The 23146-nt window shown below is 38.3% G+C and overlaps 1 protein-coding gene across 1 annotated transcript in view; it reads right to left on the reverse strand.

The window, feature by feature from the left end:
* Positions 1-899: 899 nt before the first annotated feature.
* TPO (thyroid peroxidase) overlaps positions 900-23146 on the reverse strand; it is a 46428-nt gene continuing 24181 nt past the window's right edge. The window contains exons 7-13 of the mRNA XM_055810672.1: positions 20168-20683; positions 12921-13179; positions 12232-12402; positions 10484-10721; positions 5060-5268; positions 4373-4543; positions 900-1091 (exon numbers count right to left, since the gene is read on the reverse strand). Coding sequence (XP_055666647.1) covers positions 931-1091; positions 4373-4543; positions 5060-5268; positions 10484-10721; positions 12232-12402; positions 12921-13179; positions 20168-20683 — 1725 coding nt within the window. The 3' untranslated portion in view covers positions 900-930. The remainder of the gene's footprint in view (positions 1092-4372; positions 4544-5059; positions 5269-10483; positions 10722-12231; positions 12403-12920; positions 13180-20167; positions 20684-23146) is intronic.

The raw sequence follows: 23146 nt of genomic DNA on the forward strand, positions 1-23146 counted from the left end.
ATCATCCTTCACTCCTGGGTGTTTGATGTTCTCACACGGCCTCTCTTAACATTTCATTTCAGGGATGAGATCTCACTTGAGGGATGTGCTTAAGTGGTCCAGAACCACAGCTGGAAAACTGACTGGATGCACATCATATCATTGAAAACATCCGTTTGTTTGCAAGAAGGTAATTCCTCCTCCCCCACCCACTACCTCCTCCGCAGAATTATTATCATTCTGTGTTTTCCTTGTGCAATTAATAATAAGGGACAGTGTGATCCCACCTGTCATAACCAAGGTATTTGCTGAAACGGGAAACAAGGAATGTGCCATCAGTGAGATTCAGTCTACTTATGACTGTGTCATATACAGCACTCAATATGCAAGATTTGAGCACTCTAGACTTTCTGTGCTTCCTTTGGGCACTTTGGTAAAGTAGATATCCATCCACTTGAGTTTGGATTGCAGGTTTTCATGGAGCTTTTGACAGATCTAAGCACTATTTCCCCAGAGCAGGTATTGCTCTGCATCAGTGGGTGACTACACTTGTACTCCCCATCTAAAACTTAAAACACTACACAGCTTCCACACATGCTGAAAAGCTGAAAAAAACAAGAAAATGCATAATTTATGCTAGGTCACATAGGTGGAACTTAGTTAAGATTCAGATGCTGAGTTTAGACACTAACTAGGTAAAACTCAGGTAGGTTTGATCCCCCCTGCACATGCATTGTCAGGAAATAGTGGCTTATATATGGTAGGAGTGGAAAATGAAAAGCTTACTTCTGTGTCTGTATTATTTATTCAATACCTTAATTTACTTTACAGAATCTGACTGTATCTTTATGCCCATGACTGCGTAGACATTTTTTTATGTCTGTTAACAGTTCTTTAATAAATGACAATTTTGTGATTTTTACAGCAGTGTAAAACAGAACAGAGAAAGTTTTAAAAGACAGTAGGTTTGCAGGCATTACCAATGCATGTTCTTCCATCTTCTGCCAGCTGGTAAGGGTCAGTATGGAGACATTTATAGCTGCCTTTAGTGTTAATGCATTTAGCAGAAGGAGAGCATGCTGGATTAATTTCATCTTCGCATTCATTGATGTCTGCAAAATGAATACACACGGATCAATAATCGTGACAAATTACAGAGGTATTACTGCCTTCTCATACACACCTTCTAGAAGTATTCATAAGCGAAAGGTATTGTACACTTTCAGTGACACACAGATACTGCCCAAGATCCACATTGTTACTGTTTAAAGCACAGAACTGGATTGGTTTGTTTTTTTGTTTTTTGTTGTGGGTTGTTTTGTTTTTGGTTTTTTTTTTGCTTTGTTTTGTTTTGATTTGGGGGGGGGGGGGGTGTTGTTTGTTTGTAAGCTGGAAATGATGAAAAAAGAAAATTTCATTTTGGTAATCTACCAAAAGCTACAAATGCAATTAGCTGAATTTCAAAAATGCAAACTGTGAATCTGAGAGCTCTTCTTGCATGTGCTTATGTCCTAAGACTGAGTTCCTCTATAAACTTTCTCCATACTGCGCTCTACAGAGATAGTGAAAATAATAATGCTGACAGTTCTATACGCTTCTAGGCATGATTTTGAGGAGTCAAGGATTCAGGTTAGCTTTGGTTATAAAATTTATAACAGTTATATGTGATATCACTGCAAAGATGGTTGTTTCTAGATGTTATATAAATTCTGTGAAATGACAGTATCCTGACAGAATGGTGAGCAGTTGAACAATTATCTATTGAAAAATGTACATAAACACATTGTTCCTGAGGCCATTCAAGACCTTTCATATTCTGATCATGTGAGGAAATGGGAGACAGTGTGGAGTGCAGAAAAGAAAGTACTCAATGAGGGGAAGAATAGAGTCTTTTTCATATTTCTGCATCTTTCTTCTTTCTGTGCAATATTTACTTGCAGGTCTGGATTTAGTTGCCTAAAGATAGGTGCCCAGCACTGTTCTAGATAGTTTTCCATTGGTCCCGTGTAATATTTGCCAGCTTGTTCAATATCTCTGACCCATGGTCCTGCGAAGCACTGCGAGCCTGTATGTGGGCAGGCAGCTGAGCCTTCAGTGTCTTCTTTCTTTGGTTATATACCTTATTTTTGGTTTGCTACTTCAGGCTAAGCAGCTTTTTTGGATCAGTACTAGAAACTGACCGCGTAGGAATGATTTACTGACTTCATTTAGTATTGTCACTCAGACCACTTAGGGAATACCATCTTTGGAAATAGGATCAAACCTGATCCTCTCTTAAATTTTAATACAAAGCAGTAGCTGTGTCCAAAGCTAGCCATCAACTGAGACAATCAACAATTAATAATGCAATGCAAGGAATAATCTTAAAATTCAGAACCTTAAGAAATGCTAACCTTCATAACACCTCTCTGAAGCAGGAAAATAATCTGTTATACAGGATGAAGATAAGTATTACTCCCATCAAGAGTACATTTTGGGTTAACTCCCACTGGCTTCGTCATCATCTGGGAAGGAAAACCTGCACAGGCTTTGCCTGCACTGTAATTCAAATGTGCTATTTCAGCTCTTGTAGATACATAGCCATGCTATCTGTTAACTAGCTAACTTTTCTTTCCATCACTAAATAGTGCATGTCAGATCTTTCCAGCCTACTCTACTATACCAAGAGCGCCATACTTTATTAAAGCACAGTAAACAGAGTTATCTATCAAGAGTAAGATAACAATATAAAGGAAGGTAGAGTAGTCTAGCACTAAATGACTTCCTGAATCAATAGAAATGATTTCTGTCAAAGCCAAAGTTAGTAAGCAGGAATTAACAGCTCTCAGATTCCTATGCTTTTGCCAGCAGGCTGTTCTGTCTTTTCCAGAGCAGCATATAATTTTGAAACCATCTGCAGAAATGCTAAGCTCTATCCTCCTCATTACATTGCTTGACATTCCTAATTTGCTGAACATTTAAAAGAATGGGAACACATTGCAGAGACATGCATGGAACAAAGTGCTTTCTACTGTAAAACTCAAGTAGCATCTGTGTAAGTGGGTTTTGATGGTTTTCTTTTAATAAAGGCGTTGCTTATTTAATATATGCAGCAGCTTGTTTTCCTATAGCAGATATACAGTCTTTTGTTTACATTACTGAACATACTAAAAGAAACTAGGACAAGGAATGATTCATTCATATAAATTATTTATTCAGTTTGCTGCCAGAACATTAATCTATCGAAAAGATTTTATTGTAATTCATTTAACAGCTTTATTTCTTTATATGGTATTTATGTGGGTGGAATTCAATGGATAAATAGGATTTGAATAAAGGAAAGAGCTGCAAATTTCATTTGACTTTTTCCATACCAGGTATACAATTAGAATGAATAGTTTTCTATTCTGCTGTCACAGAAATACTGATAAGCAGACTTTATTGCAGATCAGCTGCAGCACTTGCATTCGAATTAATTTACCACCATCCATATTATAGTCCCAAATATGGCCTTTTCAGGTTTCATTTTCTCTCATGTTATAAAGCTGAGAAGTTTGAGTATGTGTGTGTGTGTGTATATATATATATTTATATAAAAATATATACGCACACCATTATAAACACACCCAGTTGAAATGTGAACAGCGAATTCATCCTTCATAACTGCAAAGAGTGAAGGTCTTGTAATGAAATACTTGCCACATTCTCTTTCTTCCTATCTATTCTATTCAACAGTAAAAATAAGGCAAAAGGAAGAGAGAAGATAAAAGAGCAATTAAAATTACAGAAAAATATTTCTCTGAAAATGTGCATTAAATATTGAAAGACAGAATCTCTTTGCTGATTTTCACCTGCTCTACTTTTCTACCTGAAGAAGGAATTACTTTGGGAAAATCTTTTCACAGATATTTGGAAGAGGGTGGTTGGAACTGAGGTGATAATTAATTTGATTAATTTCACTTACTCACTTCAGAATTTTTTTTCTTTGTCACTTAACTCATTAAGTTGATACATGAACTACTGGTGCCGAGCTCATTCTGTACCTAGAGCATTCATTGAAAAAAGGCTAGAAAAATTAAAACTGTCTGTCTTGTTATGTTGAATTTAGGAGGGAGCAATGTATAGTTCTGATTTGCTGCTTTTTTTTTCCTACTGGCTGTTAATAGACTCAATTTTTACTTAATTAAGTAATTTTTAGTGACATTTTCCTATAATCAACTTGATTGCTGAATCAGGATGGGTAGAGATTGAGATAGCAATTCTGGAGCAATGAGAGTTTCACGTTGCCATGTTATTGTACCTATAAACCCAGAAGGTTGACTACAAGAGAACATATGAGGGAGTTCACTTCTGATTACTGTGCTGGACTTTAGCTTCTAGAAAATTCAGAAACAACAACAACAAAAAAAGATACCTATACAAATAGGAGCCTCAAAGTTCCATCCTTTACTTGTGCAGGTTAATTTCTCTTCTCCTTGTAATTGGAATCCGTATTGACACAAGTAAATCACTGTAGATTTTCCAAATTCTGAACAGTAAACAAAATCACCATTTTCCACACTCTTTGGTGTTCCACATATTTCCTCTACAAATAAAAAGACTGCATTACAAGCTTTTAAAAACTTAAGAACTTACCTTCACAAATGGACATTATTCTCCCTTACTGCCATAAATTAACTTCAGTGAAATTACTCACGTTTTAAGGTGATCAAGAATTTAATTGTTCATTTTTGGACAAGATTTTGTATGGAATACCTCCAGATTGAATAATACTTGTAAAATTAGTGTTATCTTCTAACATTATGTTCTGCAGAGGACTTAATTAATATTTTCTAAGAATTCCTGCCCCAATTGCCATAAAGTCTGGATATCTCATAAACGTTTTATGTTACCAAAGTGAAGTTAGCAAAAACTACCTTTTTTTTTACAGAGGAAGTTGAGAAAAAAAGAGAGAAAGACCTAGATAGCATGTGTAAGTGGTGGAAATACTGAAGTTCTGCATCAGACCAGTAACCCAAGACCTGTCAGAACCAAGGTCAATCCTCGAACTGCTGATTACTCTCCCCTCCCATCAGAAAAAGACTGGTAACTACCAGATTACCTTCCTGATAAAATTCTTTCCAAGCCTCTAAATTCATCCCAGGTATATTGTCACAATGCTTAAAATCCTGTGGAAACTTTCCAAGTCGAAAGGCATCTGCTGGCACTTCAGAAATCCCTGTGTTATCACAAATTACGCGGGACAATGAGTGTTTTTTTAGTTCGTGTTTTTGAGCTTCTGTGAAAACGTTATCATCTTCCCACCAAAATCTGGAAAGAGTGATAGAAACATTTGGGAAAGATCAAATTTGAAGTGCTGATTACTCTTACTTTCACAGTACCCTATGTAAAAAAAAACAAAACTAAGAATTACAGAAAAATGTAGGCGGATACAACAATACTAAAAGTAAACACCATGATCTGCAGACTTATATACCCAGCTTGAAAGCCCCAAAAAGGCTGTGTGTCTGATGTACTAGTCAACTCAGATGATGTGTTAAAGTCAGCTGGTTAAAACTATTCATTATTCACAATTGCAGAATTGCTTTTCATTGATGATACAGGGCCACAAAAAAAGTTAACAATCCTGAAAGGAAAACTTGGAACTAATATGTTTGAACTAGGTGCTTAATCCTATGCACACCAGTATTCACTGTGCACTCATAGACTGTTTTAAGTATAAATTACAGAGTTAAATCTGTAGCCATACCATAGCCGTAGCCAGATCAGGAGTAGCCATAATAGATTTCCCCATACCATAGATTTTTTAGTTCTGCTTGTCATTACTGAATGGTTGCTATGAAAACAGGTATTGTTGAATGCTCCTCTGTTTAATATGGACTTCTTAATTTGCTAAGAAAGCTTTTGATATGCAGATTAATTATAGCAGGAAATTGTAAGACTAATTATGCTTTTGACCATAAAAAAAAGGTAAGATAAGAGGACTGGCTGGAACAGACAGGAGCTGCTTCTTCCAGTTTGTCAGATCAGGAGTATGGTGCCTGAACAGAAGAACTAGCTGGTGCTATAAAGGTGTATCTGTTAAATGAAATTTGTTATACATAATATATATGTGTGCATGCACACATACATATGTGTTCAAAGATTAAAAGAAAGGGAAAGAAAATGCTGGAGAAAAAAAGATGAGGTAAATATATTGTACATAAAGACATGTCATGAAAGGCAAAAATATTTCTGGAGAGTTTGATAGCACATTTGCATTAGTGCATTAAACAGTGTTAAGCACTGCTAAACTGCTAAGACAGCTCCCTATGGTGCTCAGGCCAATGAGGGTTTTTCCAAATGCTAGGAGGGATTTGTGGGAACATATCCTAAGACTATTAGCAGTAAAGTATGGATGTGATCACACTTACAAATTGACCTCAGTTTTAACACTTAGATGCCCATAGTACTGAAGGAACAAGGCTGAGGTTTTGAGAAAAGTCTGTGGAATTTGTGTTTAAACTTTTCTGATTGGAACAGCAACGTTGGCTGCAAACCCTGTGCAAACCTGGCATATGTGCAGCATCCTAGGGTATTTGTGAGCTGCCTGCAACAGTACCATGCAAATGAGATGTCTGATAGTCGAGCGTGCATTCTTGGGACCAGGAGGGCTGCTAGTGTGCCCCAGGGAGGGGGTTTTCAGGGCAAATTAGACCCTGCTGCCAACAGGAGTGTACCAGTTAAGTAAGGTAAGTGCATATGAAATTTTGGAAAATGGGCTTTATTTGTAAACAGATAGTTACCTACAGCAGGACAATTTGGGGAGAATTCTGTCCTGTTTTGCCTATACTGGAGGAAGAAGCAATCCACAGGACCAGGGACAGAGTGAATGTTTCACACCTCAGCAGCACTGTGACAAGAAATTTAGGAGAGATGGAGGGACTGGAGAGAGAAAAAAAGAAAGATGCCTTCCTCCTACCCCTCACCTGCATACTGTTCCCAAACTTCTCAGAGCATCCTGAATCCTCAATGACCATTCCCAGGCCCTTTCCCATAATCAAAGCCATCAAAGGTTTTGCTCCACTCATCCCTCCTACACCTATAATTTCCCCTTTCACATACATTAAAACCTATTTCACTTTCATCACAAAATTCAGTTTTATCTACACTGCTGAAAAGGCTTCAGCAGAAAATTAGTTGTTAATCTATCCAGCAGAGAGGTATTTACTCTAACAAAGGTTGCTCTAATTGATCTGTCTCAGGTGACCAAAATTTTACAGGTGAATTTTACAGTGTTAGAGTTAAAAAAAAAAGAAAGAAAAAAGGAAAATAAAAAGGTGCAAGCCCCCCCTATGTAAAGAATGACTAAGTCAGCTTCAGTATTTTTCCCAACTATTACAAATTCTGATATCACAAAAAGATTCAGAGTAGGAAGAGACAGAAAGTCAAGGCTGATGGAACAGAAACAATTTGTTTCAGGTGATTAGGCTGAGGTTAAGACAGTGCTTCAGTTAAGTACATTGAAAAAAAAGAAATCCCTTCATGCTTTGTCAGATGACTGACAACAGATTTTAAGACTATGAGCCTTAAAAGGCATGAGCCCACTTCTCAAGCCTGTCAAGGTCCCTCTGGATAGCATCCCCTCCCTCCAGCATGTCAACTGCACCACACAGCTTGGTATTGTCAGCAAACATGCTGAGGGTGTATTCGATCCCAGTGTCCATGTTGCTGACACAAATGTTGAAGAGCACTGGTCCCAGTACAGACCCCTGAAGAATACTACTTGTCAGTGGTCTCCACTTGGACATCGAGCTGTTGACTGCAACTCTTTGAGTGTGACCATCCAGACAATTCTTTAACCACTGAGTGGCCTGCCTATCAAATACATCTCTCCAGTTTAGAGACAATGACGTTGTGCTGGACAGTGTCAAATGCTTTGCACTCCAGGTAGATGAGGTCTGTGGCTCTTCCCTTACCCACCAACTCTGTAACCCCATCACAGAAGGCCACCAAATTGGTCAGGCACGATTTGCCCTTAGTGAAGCCTGTAGAGGAATGAAGCTGGGTTAATTAACATTGATAATATACAACTGTGGGTTGGCTTCAGGGTCGGCAGGTTGGCTGATATAGATAAGGTGCAGCTGTGGCTGGTTCTGGTAAGGGGTAGAGAGCAGCCAAGGAAGAGGTAGAGAGGAAGAAGCAGGAGAAGAGAGAACACATGCCCTGGATGAGGTGAGATGAGGAGAAGGCAGCAGAGGGACTGTATGAAGAATATGCTGGTATGTGATGGTAAAAGACCTTGTTGCAGCTTGATGGTTTTTGTGCTGTGACAGGAAGCCCTGTTGTCTGTCACCAACCACCTCCTTATTTTCCATGTGCCTTAGTATAGTTTCCAGGAGGATCTGCTCCATGATCCTGCCAGGCACAGAGATGAGATTGATCAGCCTGTAGTTCCCCAGGTCTTCCTTTTTATCCCTTGTTAAAAATGGGGGTTATGTTTCCCCTTTTCCACTCAATGGGAACTTCACCAGAGTGCCAGGACTTCTCAAACATGATGGACAGTGGCTTTAGCCACTTCATCCACCAGTTCCCTCATGACCTGTGGATGCATCTCCTCAGGTCCCATGGACTTGTTCACCTTCAGGCGTTCTTCATTCTCCCAGTCCATGCCTTTGCCTTCTGCAACTTAGGCAGTGTGGCTGGAGCACTTGTTGGTGAAGACAGGCGAAAAAGTCATTGAGCACCTCAGCCTTTTCCATGTTCCAGGTGAACATGTGTCTCCCTCCTTCTGTAGAGGGCCCACATTTTCCTTAGTCTTTATTATCATCGATGTACCTATAGAAGCTTTTCTTGTTGCGCTTGATTTCTCTAGCCAGAATTAATTCTATCAGGGCTGCAGTTTTCCTAACTTGATGCCTGGCTGCTTGGACAATTTCTCTTTATTTCTCCCAGGGTATCTGTCCTTTCTCCCACCCTCTACAGGCTTCTTTTTTGTGTTTGAGTTTGTTCAGAAGCTCCTTGTTCATCCATGCAGGCCTTCTGGTGTTTTTGTAGTGCTAGCAGTGCAGATGGAAATTACACCCAACACTTTCTTTGACAAGGCACTGCAATGAATGTTAGACTTTTCCATTTACTTACTGTGTGACAACTATAACACATTGTTACATACCTAACATTTCTTTAGATAGTTCCTTTAGTATTAATGACAGAATACTGTTCCACATTTAAGTCAGCTGGCACAAGATTTGTGGCAGAAACTCCTGGAATTCTTCCATTACTAGGTCTCTCTTCTTCTCAATTTAGAGTTAACAAATTATGTTTAAGTTTGTTTAATAATAGTAGTATTATAAGACACTGAATAATAAGTAGTATTGTGAGGCACTGATGCATGGAAACAAGGCTGCAAGGGCCTCAATAGATTTTCCTTCCCCAGAAAGGGTCAAGTATGCCTGTACAATTCAGAGGAGTTTCAACCACATTTTTAACACAGCTGAATGGAACGTTTGTTGTCTATACAGTTTATGCTAATAAGATACCACCTTTATGATTAGCATTGCTTTTTCCTGTAAGCTAATTAATTAACATTTTTTAAAGTTCAGATTTAAATTTTGCCTCAGATGCTTATTTACATAATGGTTTCTTTCCACAACAGTGACTTATGAGAGCAGCTTAAAGGTGAGCGTAAGGACCAGATGTACTTAAAACACCACTGCTAGCATGGTGTGAGCAGTTTAAAATTAGTCTTCTCATGAGATTTGAAGTTACTGCCACAAATACATGATGAAAATAAGAAAAAGGTTGGTTTTATAATTACTTCAGTAGCTGAAGCAAGGTATAAACTGCATCTTGCATCCCTTTGTGACCTGAAGCTGCATTTCTGCTGCCTTGCTGGTGTGGAGGGTTCTACTGGCACAAGATCCTGGTGACAGCTGTGCAGGGTTGGGTGATGGGACATCCTATGCTGTGTCCAATGAAGCAATTCTGGGAGCAGTTTGCAGTTCCAGTTCATCTAAGACCAGGTACATGGGTTTTTTTATCAGCTCTAGGAAGCCTAAATTATAGTCCTTTGCCTATCCCTTCTGACTTTGCTGTGGTTGCCATGGAAAATGGTGAGGTTCTTCCAGTTCCTGAGCTCAGTCCAGCCCTCAGGGATGGGATAGCTAAAGCCTGCACAGTACTACATCCATCCACACAGAGATTAGCTGACCCTGCCACAATTAACTGCTGGTGGCACCTTGCATTTCCACCAGGAGTACAAAGTTGGACATCTCAGTACCACAGAAACAATACCCATGACATCTGGAATTCACGCTATATACAGACCAAAAAAGAATAAGAAAAAGCTCACCCAACAAAACTGAAAGAGGTAAGATAGAAACATGGAAGTGGCAGGGAAAATTATTCAACTTAAATTATGTTTAAAACATATTTGAGCCATATTCTTTTATGTCCTGGGAAGTATCCTCACATATCTCTAAAATATCCATTGCTTGTTTTTGGTTTTTTTTTAACTCAAATGTTTTGACAGCATGAATAAACTCACCGGTCACCATCCCTTAGTGCTTTCATTTGCTTTCCAATTATACATGCAAACAGGGGACCAGTTCTAGCATCTGGAAGAAAGTCTTCTACCAGGCCACCAAGCCAAACATCAATATTGTTAGGATTATGGTACAGTTCCATTATTTTTTCAGTGATGTTATGGTTGGTGATTACTGTATTCAGCTCAGTGTGAGTTTCCAGTTTTGGTAAGCCACAGAATTCTCGCCAGTCATTATAACCTGTATATATTATGTTAAAAGAAAGATTAGACTTGACTGGAAAGCATGATATATGAAATTAATAGATTTATAAGCACTACATTCTGACAACATTAATCATAGTCATAGACAGTTATGTCTCAGAATAGGCTTATTGGTTAAGTTGATCAGGGAAATGATGTCAGGATCTGAAAATACAGGCTATGCAACTGCACATGATTTTCATGAAGGAAAACAAAAGTTTAAAATAATTCTCCCATATTTAAGCAATGAAAACATGATAATAGATAATAGTAGCATTCACTGTCTTGAGATTTCCAGACTGGGAACACAAGAGTTAGATGAAGAGTGGGCAAGAAGTAACCTGAATGAAGTCAGTAACTGAAGCACTTTACTAAGGAAAGTATCCTAGGGCACATGTCTAGCTCTCTGGAAAATAGATTTCTTTTACATCATTGGATTTAAACTCTCCTGCTCCCAAAAATCTTTAATTTCTGGTCTGGGAGATCAAACCTCCATTTCCACTCTTGGGTAGCTGAGAGCTTTAAAGTCCAGGACAGAGTCAGGCTTCATTTCTGCTGTCCAGAGCCAAGACTTGAGCATTCCTGGCTGCGGAGTCATGCAGGAGAAATGGAGAGAGTTGTCACCCAGAGACATAACGCTATGTGACAGTCAGTCGGGCCTGCCTCCATGGGTGAGGACACGGGGCTCAGAGTGCAGAAGGGCAGCCATGGTTGTTGCTAAGTCATGCAGACAAGTGGTCTGTTCAGGCAGGGGGTCAGGGCACAGTTTTAGAAACTAAAAATAAAGAGGCCCTGTCTGCTATGCTGAGGATTGCTTCCCCTGGTCTCAGAAGCTGTGGCATGTTTGGGAGAGGTATTTACACAGAACTGGGAACCTACTGTATTTTTTAACAGCTGATGCTATCAAATTGAACCAAGCTCAAGCAGTCTTCCCCTAAGCTGGTGCACCCATGGCCCCATGGGCTAATGCGCCTTGACTCAGTCTCACCCTAGGCTGACTAGAGTAAGAGATCTAGTGCAACAAGCAAGCACAAACATGTACTGTTTCTCAAAATTAGGTGTACACCTAATTAAGCCATCTACACCACTTCTGGAGACCTCTCAACACCTCCTACGGTCAGTAGAGCTGATGAGGTTGTCTAAGTTGACCTGATCCACAGGCTGGGGGCAGCCTGCCGGTGGCAAGTAGCTGCTGCAGGCAGAAACTCCACTTCTCTGAAGCTGGTTCCAGCAAGAATGAGCCTCAGGTACCTACACTGAGCACACCCAGATCCACTCACTACTACTGTCCTTCTCGATGCCAGACTTCATGGACTATTTCAATTTCAAGTGCTGTGGAACATTTTGTTTCCATCAAAGTTAGAACTATTAGCAGTTTACATTTTAAAAGACTTAAGTTACTTTTCTGATCACCAAAGCTATTAATTAACAGTTTACAATTACAGCCCAAATATAAAAGGTTATTGTTAGTTACCAGTTGGAAGAAAATTCAAGGAAAATCAATAGACCTGGGAGTCCGTGATCACGGCCACGCTGTAAATTTAATGATGCTAAATCAAGTGAACCGTTATTGGACAACACAAACAGTTTTTCTGTTAACTCCTCATTCAGCAGTTGATCTTGCACCTGCAGTTTTGCTGAATGTGCTAGAAGACCCCTTAGTAAAGGATCCAAGCCTCCTTTAAACACAAAAATAATATGTTACAGCATATATAAACCATTATAACTTTCTTCACAATGTGAATGCATGCATGCTTCTATGTTTTTTAAATGTTGACCGCATAGGTTTTCTACATTCAAATGCATGCAAAAATCTCCTTCAGGTTAAAATAGAATAACAGTGCTATGAAAAGGCTCCACCTTCTTCTTTAGGTGTAAGAAAATATGCAACCTGATAATACATTCATCCACATTAAAAAAAAAAAAAAAAAAAAAGAAATATCTTCATCATCATTCAACAGTCATCAGTCTACTCTCAGTCTGCCAGAGTGGTTTAATCTAGAGAGTAGCTTTTGTCAGACTTGGACAACTATTTAATTCATAATAATTTTCTAGTTCATGTTAGCGTTCTGGAATTTGTTCAACAACTTAAATCAGTGATGCAATCAAATAAATGTTCCTGTTCCTAATTCAAAATAAGTAAGTGCAAAAAAAGTTGCAATATTCCAGAAAAAAGCCAGTTTAAGTAAAACCATACCTTCTTTAATGAGCCTCCAAGGACTAAAGAAAGCTTCATGCAAATGGAGATTTGGGAGTTCTGGATCATATAAATACTGTGCATTCAATCGCCTTACTATTGGTTGGATTGTTGCATGACCAAAACGAAAAGCAGCTGTTGAAAATACATTAGAAACTGTAGGATTGACTGTGGGATCATAACCTGTATAAAGGCCAATATACAGTTTAAAAGCATCTGGACCAATGATTTTGGGAATGTAATCTCTTAAAGTAATAATCTGAAAGAAAAGAAAAAGAAACATTTATCATTCTGTGTTTTTGTAGACAAATAGTAATGATTCCCAGGTGCTAAAATGCCTTTTTCTTCACTCATCCATGCCCAAGCATTTGGTATGACTAAAAGCAGTATTAGCCAGTAAAAAATATTTGACTTATTTTTGCAGTAAGGAGACAAATGGCTACAGAGAATCAGTGGCGCAGCTCAGTGCAGTGCAACAGTCAGGCCCCTGTTAGCTCCTACCATAAATGCTAGACCAAAGCCTCCTGAGCAGAGATTACCAGTATTGCTCACTTACAATCCACGGATTAATCCAGCTCATGGGAGGTGTGCTAAGATTTAAAGCCTTGATTGTGATGGTGTAAATTATAATGCCCTTAAAAATGGCAATGAAAGCATGAATTACTATAGAATCTTTCAAGAATGGCTGTTGATATGAAGAAATTCTATTTTCAGACATATATTTGTGACACAAATTCTCTTTACTAAATATTTGACATGACCAGGCTTTAAAATACTGCTGCCCACAATCCCCTGGTAGACATTTTATGCTAAACTCAAGCCAATTTATAGACTCCTAAAAAACACACTTCAAAAATGAAAATGCTGATAAATAGCTTCTGTCAAATGCTTTTATAATGTAATAGCATTACAGCTGCACGAAAAAAGCGTATGAGTAATCATGACCAAAAAAAAGGGGGAAAATAAATAAAATGAAAGTGCATTATAGATTAAAGATGCTGAACTCAATAAAGTATAATGGGATGAATACAAAGCATAATGAACTCAGTAAAATACCTTATAGATTCAATATTTTGTGCAATAAAATATACAGACAAATGTACTATGAGCTTGATATAGTGCATATTGAAAAGCCAGTTGGCATCAAATGACCTTATGAAAAACCTGTCTTTATTTTAGGCACAGCACAGAGACAAGGAAACCTCTCCAGAATTTGCTCACTTTTCTCAAAAGGGAGAGGTAACAACCTCTTTGTGTTTTCAGGTTAGGTCATGCAGTGAATGAAATATTTGAAAGACAATAGATTAGATTTTTTTTTTTACAGCTTTTAAAATTTTTAAAATTTTTTAATATAGCATATGAGGAAAATGAAATAATTGCTAGAAATTAACACTGACACTGTCATTGTGACGTTAACCTTTTGCTACATTCACAAAAGTTTTGCAAAGCAACAGTTCTTTCTAATTTTAGATTCAGAGGTAGTTTTTACAAGCAAAGACTTTAAATAGGACTAGGTTCGCCATGGACTCAAACATCCTGATATGGCCATAATTTTTTTCGCTCATTGTAAACAAAATCCCAAGCTAAGCTGCTCATAAAGGCCAAATTCCCTGAAGGAGCAGACAATTCAGATTTTTCATTTGCTACAGAGGCAAGTTCTTAATTTCTTGGTGTGGGAAGAGGAATTGCAGTTTCAAAACATGAAAATTAAAAGACTAAGGGTATAGAGGGGCCTTATGCCTGCCTTGAGCTAGGAGAGGCATCTCTGTGATGGAAACTTCCAATGGCTAAATAAGGTTCCATCACGTAGAGGTGTTTTTTAAACAATACTGACTAAGGTGATACTGCCAGAAAGAATCTGGAGTCTGACAAAGAATGACATCTAAAGCAGCATCCCGTATTTGCATGGTCTCTGAATGTATCTTGCCTGAATTTCTCTGTGTGAAGTCAAGGAGAAGCTTGATTCAAGTTCTCGTAACTGACACATACATGTGTTCTAAAGAAGGTGAAAACAGTTGAGAAACATCAACATTATTTTTGTTAAAATTCTTTTGCATGCACTCTTTTTCATATTTGACATAGATAAGCACAATATTTTATTTCAATAAAGTGTTCCTTCAACAACTGAGATTCTCCTATGGAAACAAAGGAACGTGCTTGTCCAAAAATATGTCAGTAAACTCAGAGCCACAAAGGGGCTATATGGAAAGGAATCACAAATAAGTACAATGAACTGCTATACCATTTACTACTTACTTTGAGTCTATTTATGAATAATAAGTTAACTTTCAGGTGTTTGCAGCAGCAAAAGGGACTTATGAGGATGTAAAGAGTCTGAACCTGGAAGGTACTGTGTGGTCTTAACTCCTTGTGACATTTATGAGATCAGTGGTAATTCAAGCTCCTCTTAGGATACATTCAGCACCTCACAGCATTGACTCCAAGCTCTATAGAAGCCTCATGAAGAAATTAGTTTTAATCAATAATGTTGATATTCCTACTGCCTCATGTCATGGCCGTCATTGTTTCCACAGTATAGTTCATGAAAAATTATGACAAATGGGCACTGTCTTTTAAACAGAAGCTCATATGCTCAATGTTTAAATGACTTTAGTAGTCTCTATCACCGAATAGTAACAGAGCAGTTAAGAGTATTTAGATGTTATTCATTTAGTCATATCAGAGAAAATAATATTGATTTCCTAGCAATTAAATCAATTGGTCAGTATCTAGACAGAGAATCTGATGAATAACAAGACTGTCAGAAAAGGCTTTGTACAGTTTTTACATCATATCAGGAATCACACATGTGTTGTTTGTAGAAAAGTAACTGAATCCTGACCTGAAAACACAATAATACTCCAAGTTAAACAGGCTGTTAGCATGAAAGGCATCCCTCTTATCCAGAAGGCAGAATTACAACAGGGGTTCCCAACTGTCCTTACGAACTTAGCGAGCATCCTGGCGAGGTTTGCCTCCAGACTGGGCCATGTCCAGCAAATGTCAGCCATATGTGAGGTATTTTGAAACAGGTCACATAATTTCAGATTATTTTTGAGAAATTTTTGTTCATGTTAAAATCTATTTCAAATTAGGTGCAAAAGATACAGGAATTCATATCACTTCTCATAAGGTTCAGCAGACTTTCCTTGCCAAAACCTCTCCAGTATTTTCCAAAGTAGTTGTGACTGGGGCACAATGGATGGAAAAGGAAAATGAAGAAAAAGGCTGGAAGGGAGAGTAAAAATGTGTGAGCTGTCATAAGTAAGGCCAAGAGTGCAACTTGCCTTTGGCACTGGCAAAGGAATAGTATCTCACTGAGTTAGTGAAGAGGCAACTAAATGAAGCTCCTGTACTTGGGAGAGATTGCAGAAATAATAGAGAACAACCAAACATCTTTAATTCATTAAAGTGCTATGCACAGTTGGTTTGAAGTTCTCACTGCAAATATTAAAGGATTTACAGCTGATGTAGAAGTCCTAAATTTTTATGTAAAGGATGATGATATGTGAGTTCAATTTTTAATTAAAAATGAACACATCATTATGGTTCTGTTAATAGTCTGAACTATGCTCTTTATAAACATGAGTTATGACACTGTGCAACACATACTTTTTAATAATACCTATTATCTATTTCTTCTTTATAATTTCATAGTTTAAACTCTGAGAGGAGTTATCTAATCATCTAATTTCACAAACAAGTTTCATCCAAGTTGGCCATGTTGAACCAAATAACTGTAGTTAATGTATGTCAGCCTCAGAAGAAATCCACTTTCAACCCATGCCTTGGATCATGGCAGAGAGGTAGGGATGCAAGATGTTCAGAGAAGAAGATATAAAAGGAAGTGGAAAACCACCTATATACACGCTGAAAACTAAAGGCGGTTGTCAGCTACAATTGGGATCAACTGGTGGTATCACCATGAATTCAAAGATGATTCTCTGGTACTGTAATAAATCAAAGAGAATTTGATTCAGATTGATCTGCAAAACTCCCGCTTCACTCTGACTAGAGGCCATCACCCAGCTTTCACAACTTAAAATGGCACATCAGGGGAAACAGTCTCTGGAAGACACATCACGTGTGTGTGCAATTTCATTCTGCAAACCATGTATGTACAAAACAGTAATATGAAGATTGCAACAGTTTCATAATTGAGCATTTTTTCCTGTTTTGTCTACACTATTTGTTTAAAATTTTAGCTATTTTCTTTTGAATACCTTAAAAGGAGGAATTCCAATTTTCTTTATCCTGTTTTCTCATGTCAAAACAGTAATAAGCAAAAAAAAAAAAAAAGCAAAAAAAAAGTAATAAGCAAAACAAGCAGAGAGTTTCATTTCAGTTGATGTCTTTTTGCACAAAATACTAAGTAAATCAGGGCATGTATTTTTATCACTGATTACTGTAGTGTTAATACTTTATTGTTAAGCATGTGACACTCCCATAAAATACAAGGGGAGAGGTAACCACTGTCATGGCTTATATAAACTACTATTCATCAGTGAAACATGTCTACAATATAACCAAAAAAATCTGGGTTGTCCAGGATATCAACAGGCAATTGCTATGTTGGATAACTTTGTCAAGTTTCTATTCTTGAATGCTTGTCACTAGAGATACTTATGGTGCCAAAAAAGCATCCAGGAGGAGAACTATGCTCTAGAGGTATATTTTTTTCATTCTCCTTATTCTAGAAAGAAGGGAAGGCTTTTTGTTCAATTCCCTACAATTATACACCCACAGGCAAAAATTATGCAAGAAAGTATTAATTCCAAAAAGAGAGAATTTTAGCAATGTATAGCAACTGAAACAAAATTTTATAGTGGAAATCGCAAGGTAACTTCAACTAGAGCCGTCATTAATGTGCTGGTTAGCATACCACGTTAATAGAGATACTCCAATTATCTCTCTTGAATTAATGTCTCTAAACCAGCTAGATATAACTCAAACGCATTTCTAATGAGCCATAAGCAAATCTCATTAGTCTGTGATACCGGCAGAGATAATGAGTATCCCAGATTCATGCAGTGTATTGCCTTGCACAAAGTGTTTTCTTTCAGGCCTCAGCATTAGAGATGTAAATCAGAAGTGTATGAACACACAGAGGCCTAATTTTGGATTTGCACTTTTCTTCTAACAAATATTAACAACCTTTCTGACTTGTCAATGTCATCATTTTAATGCAAACAGCACATTTACAGCAGAGGAGCCGATACAGTTAATGTAAACAAAATATATAAATAAAAAAAAAAAAAAAGCCAGACTTTGCAAAAGGACTTACTGAATACAGTTAAATAAAGTATGTTACTTTTCTGAAGTTATCTGGCTTTAAGTGCAAATAACAACAGGCCAGAGAACACAGGGGGTCTCTTAAAGGAAATATTATGCATATTCTGCTGACTAAAATTGTGGCAGAAGAAAGAAAAAATGTTCTATCTGAATAGTGAAATTTTCCTCCCTCCTCCCCCAATTTAACTTCAAAAAAAGTCGTCTCTTGGCACTAAAAAAATCTGCTTGTAAGAATCTGAAAGCATAGGAAAGTCCCCTAGCCTTCAGTTTCTTCTGGTCCTTGATATTGCTTACCCAGTATTATGGATTATAATGGACAGACTGAATAGCCGTGTCTCAGGTTGTCTGACTAAAGGTGAATCTCCACATATGCAAGTGCCTTTGTGAAGCTTCAAAGAGCAATGTCAGCTAGAGCAACGTGAGTAACCAAAGCATTGAAAAGGGGCTCACAGGATCCTCCATTCCCCAAGGCCACCAGAGAGAGTGGCCAGACCCCAAGCCCAGGCGTGAAACCTGCCAAGAGCTAACGAAAGGAACTGTCTCCCTGACATCACACAAGCTAAAGGGGTGATTGCCTGCAGGGGTAGGAGCCATGGGGTGCAGGGAGGGGGTGATCTGAGGGGACTGTATAGGAACTTCATTCATGAGAATGTGTGAAACACTACAGGGTACTCAGGGAAAGGACTGAAGGTGGGGAAAAGGAGAGCTCAAGGTGGACTGGGGACAAACGAGCATGGGAAAACAGAGGGAAAAGGGGATAAAAGGGGTTGTTTGAGTGTGAAGAGTTCTCACTCAGCCCTGTGCTTGATCTCTGAAGTTTAAGCTATATTCTTCTGAAATCCTATTTCCAGTTACCCCTTTATGGATGTACTCTCTATTCTGAGTGTGTGTGTGTCATCACTAGTGAGTTTCCAGCCAGATCAGAGAAGATGAGCAGCATAAGAAATGTGAGGACCTGTAAAGAGAGTGAGTGGGATCCTGAGCCTCGGGCTTGTGGAGTCAGACCCGCTCTGGTGCCAGCCCCTGCGCAAGGCTGTCCAGAAGAGCTCCACATTGCCTGTGCATGTACTTCACTAATGGGCTTCCAGCTGAGCAGCCACCGAGAACACGGGCCAGGCTATGTGTGCCATTTGTGTTCATGTGAGTGCCAGCAAAGCTGCTGCTTTTGGTGTGTGGTGGTTGGTTTGGCCTGGGGTGGGTGTGTGGGTGTGTGTCTGCGTGTGTGTATGTCTGGGTGTCCCCACACTGAATACCAGAACTGTGAGGAAAAAAGTACTTAAGGCCTGCATAGCTATTATAGGAGGAAAAGGGGGAAAAAAAAAAGAAAAAAAAAAAGAAAGAGAAAGGAAAATGCAGACTAGAAACAGATTTACGTGTTCTCAGTCTAATACAAATACTCTTACAGACTCCTTCCCCCACTCCCTGACCCACCCCACCCCACCCTTCCCATATTTATTTTTCTTGCCAACACCTGTCAAGAATAGCCTTGAATTTTATGCATTAAATCTTCATTGAGAACTTCATAGGCATTTTTACACCGGGAAGTTAATTTATATTATACCTACAAGAAAGTATTTTGAACACTATGTAAATATAGAGACTAATTGTTTCCTTTACCAAAAAAAAAATCTACAAGGAAATGCATCTGAAAAGGCCCCTGCAATAGACTAAAAAAACACTGGAGAAGCCCATGGAAAGATGTACCAGAGTAGAAACTGCCATGAAAATCAAGAGCACTGAAGGGTCTGGACAAGATACGGACCAGGACATTGCATTCAGAAAAGTGGAAAATGGAACAAACTTCAAACATGTCAAATTTGAAGTGCAGAAACAGGTGGCAGAGAAAAGATAACATGATCTTAAAAGCCACTCAGAGAAGCATAATTGAAGTTTTGTGATCACTTCTGTTCTAAGATATTCACTGCAACATGTAGATAAGCAAATAAGAAGCCAACCTGATGCAGAGCACCAACAATCTTTCGTGCTTCTTGGTAGACTGTCTCAGCGCTCCAGTGGCTGTTGATGCTTTTGAGGGCTCTGGCCAGACGATTGTGCTCTCTCAGCCACAGCGTGTGCATAGCTGCCAGAGACGTGACCTCGCTGGATCGGCTGTCCCCAGCCATAAAGCATTCAATCCTTTCACCTTCGCTTGTGTTCAAGTCTTGTGCACAAGGTGATGGGATCTGGTCTGTAAAAGGCAGGTATTCCCGATGGTTATCGTAATATTTAATATTTACTCTAAGAAGGCCTTCTTTGCTTGTTAAATTCCTCAGTTTGTTTTCAGCCGCAGGGGTACTGCCATAGACAGTAGAAGCATCAAGGAAAGAAGTCAAGCCATTGATTTGTTGTCTTGAATTTAGTGCTGTTAGATTTCCAAAAAGAATATCATGATCACCAGTGATGCACGCAGGAGATGAGCGGTAGAAGGGCAGGCAGTCCAACCCTGTAGATAATCTATCATTGGTGGTCACCTGCATTAAAAAAAATATGGGTATTTTCTGAAGTGAAGATAACAGTTGTGGATGTTGAATTAAGGCTTGTGTAAATATTTCCATCCTCTGTCTCCATTTTCAGTTGTTCATATCTCAACTACTGGAGCGACCTAACCTAAACCTGTAGAGATTGTTTTCCTTCAGATTTAAGCAAAGAGGTGATTCAACAATAGTTAAGCAAAACCAGAAATAAACCCCAAAACCTTTACTCTGTCATAAAAGCACGCTACAGATGTTAACTCTTTTTTCACAGACCTACACCTAAATTAGCCTGGCTTCACAATCAAAATTTATCATGAAATGTATCACAGTGAAGGCATGAACATCTGGTCAAATTATGTTCTACTGGAAACCAAATTAAATGGCAGGTTACACGTATACATAAAAAGGCAATGAAGAGTTTCAATGTCTGCAGCAGTATGCTGTAAAAACTTTGTTTCAATACTTAATTCTAATCCAGTTTCCTAATTAAAAAAAGTCATATTGTAATTATTCACTCTGCTTTCTGCCAGCCCCCCACAATACTTCCCCCAGATCACTGTACAGCAAGTGTCTTACAAGTATGAAGTTCTGACTATCTTTATAAAAAGCAAAGGCTTCTCACAACCTTTGCCAAATGAAAGACTTCCCAGTCCTTGATCAGTTTCATTTGCACACAGCTGAGAGACCAAGGTCAAATACTAACCCAGCATGTGTGTGCTAGTCAGCAAGGATATAGGCTGAACCAGCCTGGCGTTTGGTCAGCTATTCCAAACATAGGTAATGGGCATGAGAGAGACATGTGGGAATCATCAAATGAGATCCTGGGATACAGGTAAGAGTATTAGGAGAGAATAAAGCCCAAACCAGACAGGTAGAACGTTTCTCACAGGAGAGCACTGAGAATAATTCCGGAATAACTTTGGATGTGGGGAGGGCAGCGGACTTGTTGAAGGAGGAAAAGAAGGAAGAGGAAGAAAGGTTTTATTTGCCTTTTAGGATATCCAAGGGAAAAGCTCAGACCATCAAGTCTATTTCAAAGAATGGAGTTCATCACTAAAACAAAAACTGTCTTCTTTAAAAATTATTAAAATCTCTCTGTGTTGTCTAATGCACATTTGGCTTTATGAACATTCTTTTTCTGAAAAGCACATTATTTCTGAATTTGAACAGTACTGCATTGTGCACCAACAATGAGACATAACAGTCTGTCGGTTCAAAGAGTTTAAAAAAGATTGACCTCAACTAGAAGTGTTATAACAATCATGGAGTATGAGTCTGAGGGAATATAAATCTAGGGTGTTCTTATCAATTGACCAACATGAAGTAGCTACAGATAACACTTACTAAAGCTGCTGAAATATCCCAGAAAAAAATAATCTTCAAACATCTCTCTAAGAGAAAATAAATATTTTGTGTAGACACCTGAGCTAACCCTTCTTATTTGTGTTCTATCTGTTTGCCTTACATGTTTCAGAAGTCTGGCAGAAGACAGGGAACACTGCATATATTATACAAAATGATGAAATTTCTTCGTTCATCTATTAATATAGGATCAGTCTGTGAAGACAGAATAGTCATTAAGTCGGGGTTGAAAGAAACAAGGCAACTTCGGAATGGAATTCAAGAGCATCCTAAAAAAAATCGTTACCTCATTTATTATACCAAGTAAAATATTCTTACTTCTGATACCTAATGACAATAGGGATGGATACCAATGAAGCATTTAGGTTAAGAAAGGGTATAATTTGTTTTTCAAGTTTAGTTTGGTAAAGAAATTCTACCAATATTTCTTCACTGCCTAAGTTTTAGCAAGTCAGAGTAGGTTATTTTTTTGAAGGAAATATGTAATTTCATTTTCTTTTTCTTTCTTTCACTGATTTCTGAAATCAGTAATTTCTCTGTCTGGTGTTTTCTCTTTAGTATTTGTCTCTATTATTAAGTGTTTTGCTATTTGTGTGGCTTCTTTTTCCCTTTAGCTGATAATGTAAGCAGGAAGCTCATCTCATGCTACAAATACCTGCACTTGACAGCCACAGCACTGTATGTGTTTGAGTGCCTCCTGCTTCTAGTTATCAGGAAAACCTGGAATAATTCAGGTATCACTGGGAAAAAAAAAATATATGAGACACCATTAGGCTGTTAAACAGCAAGGCTTACAACAAAACATATCAACAGTGAATGAAGTTCATACAGAATAATCTTTAGTTAACTGTCTCTGCAATTTCAATTCAAACCATTCTGTGCCCCTGTGGAGAAAAACAGCCATAATGAGCATTAAGGGACTGGTGGAACTGCATAATGCAGTCCTTTCCCTTTTCATGGGATAAGTAGTGTGCAGCCAGCAGCTGAATATGCAAATGAGATGTTCCTTACACTATTCAAATGACATAAAAAATAATCTGAGAAGAAAAAAAAAAAAGACTCTTTTCTGCTGAAAGGCGTACAGAATCATATTTTTTT

This window comes from Falco peregrinus, chromosome 7 (genome assembly GCF_023634155.1).
Source record: "Falco peregrinus isolate bFalPer1 chromosome 7, bFalPer1.pri, whole genome shotgun sequence".
Classification (NCBI taxonomy): domain Eukaryota; kingdom Metazoa; phylum Chordata; class Aves; order Falconiformes; family Falconidae; genus Falco; species Falco peregrinus.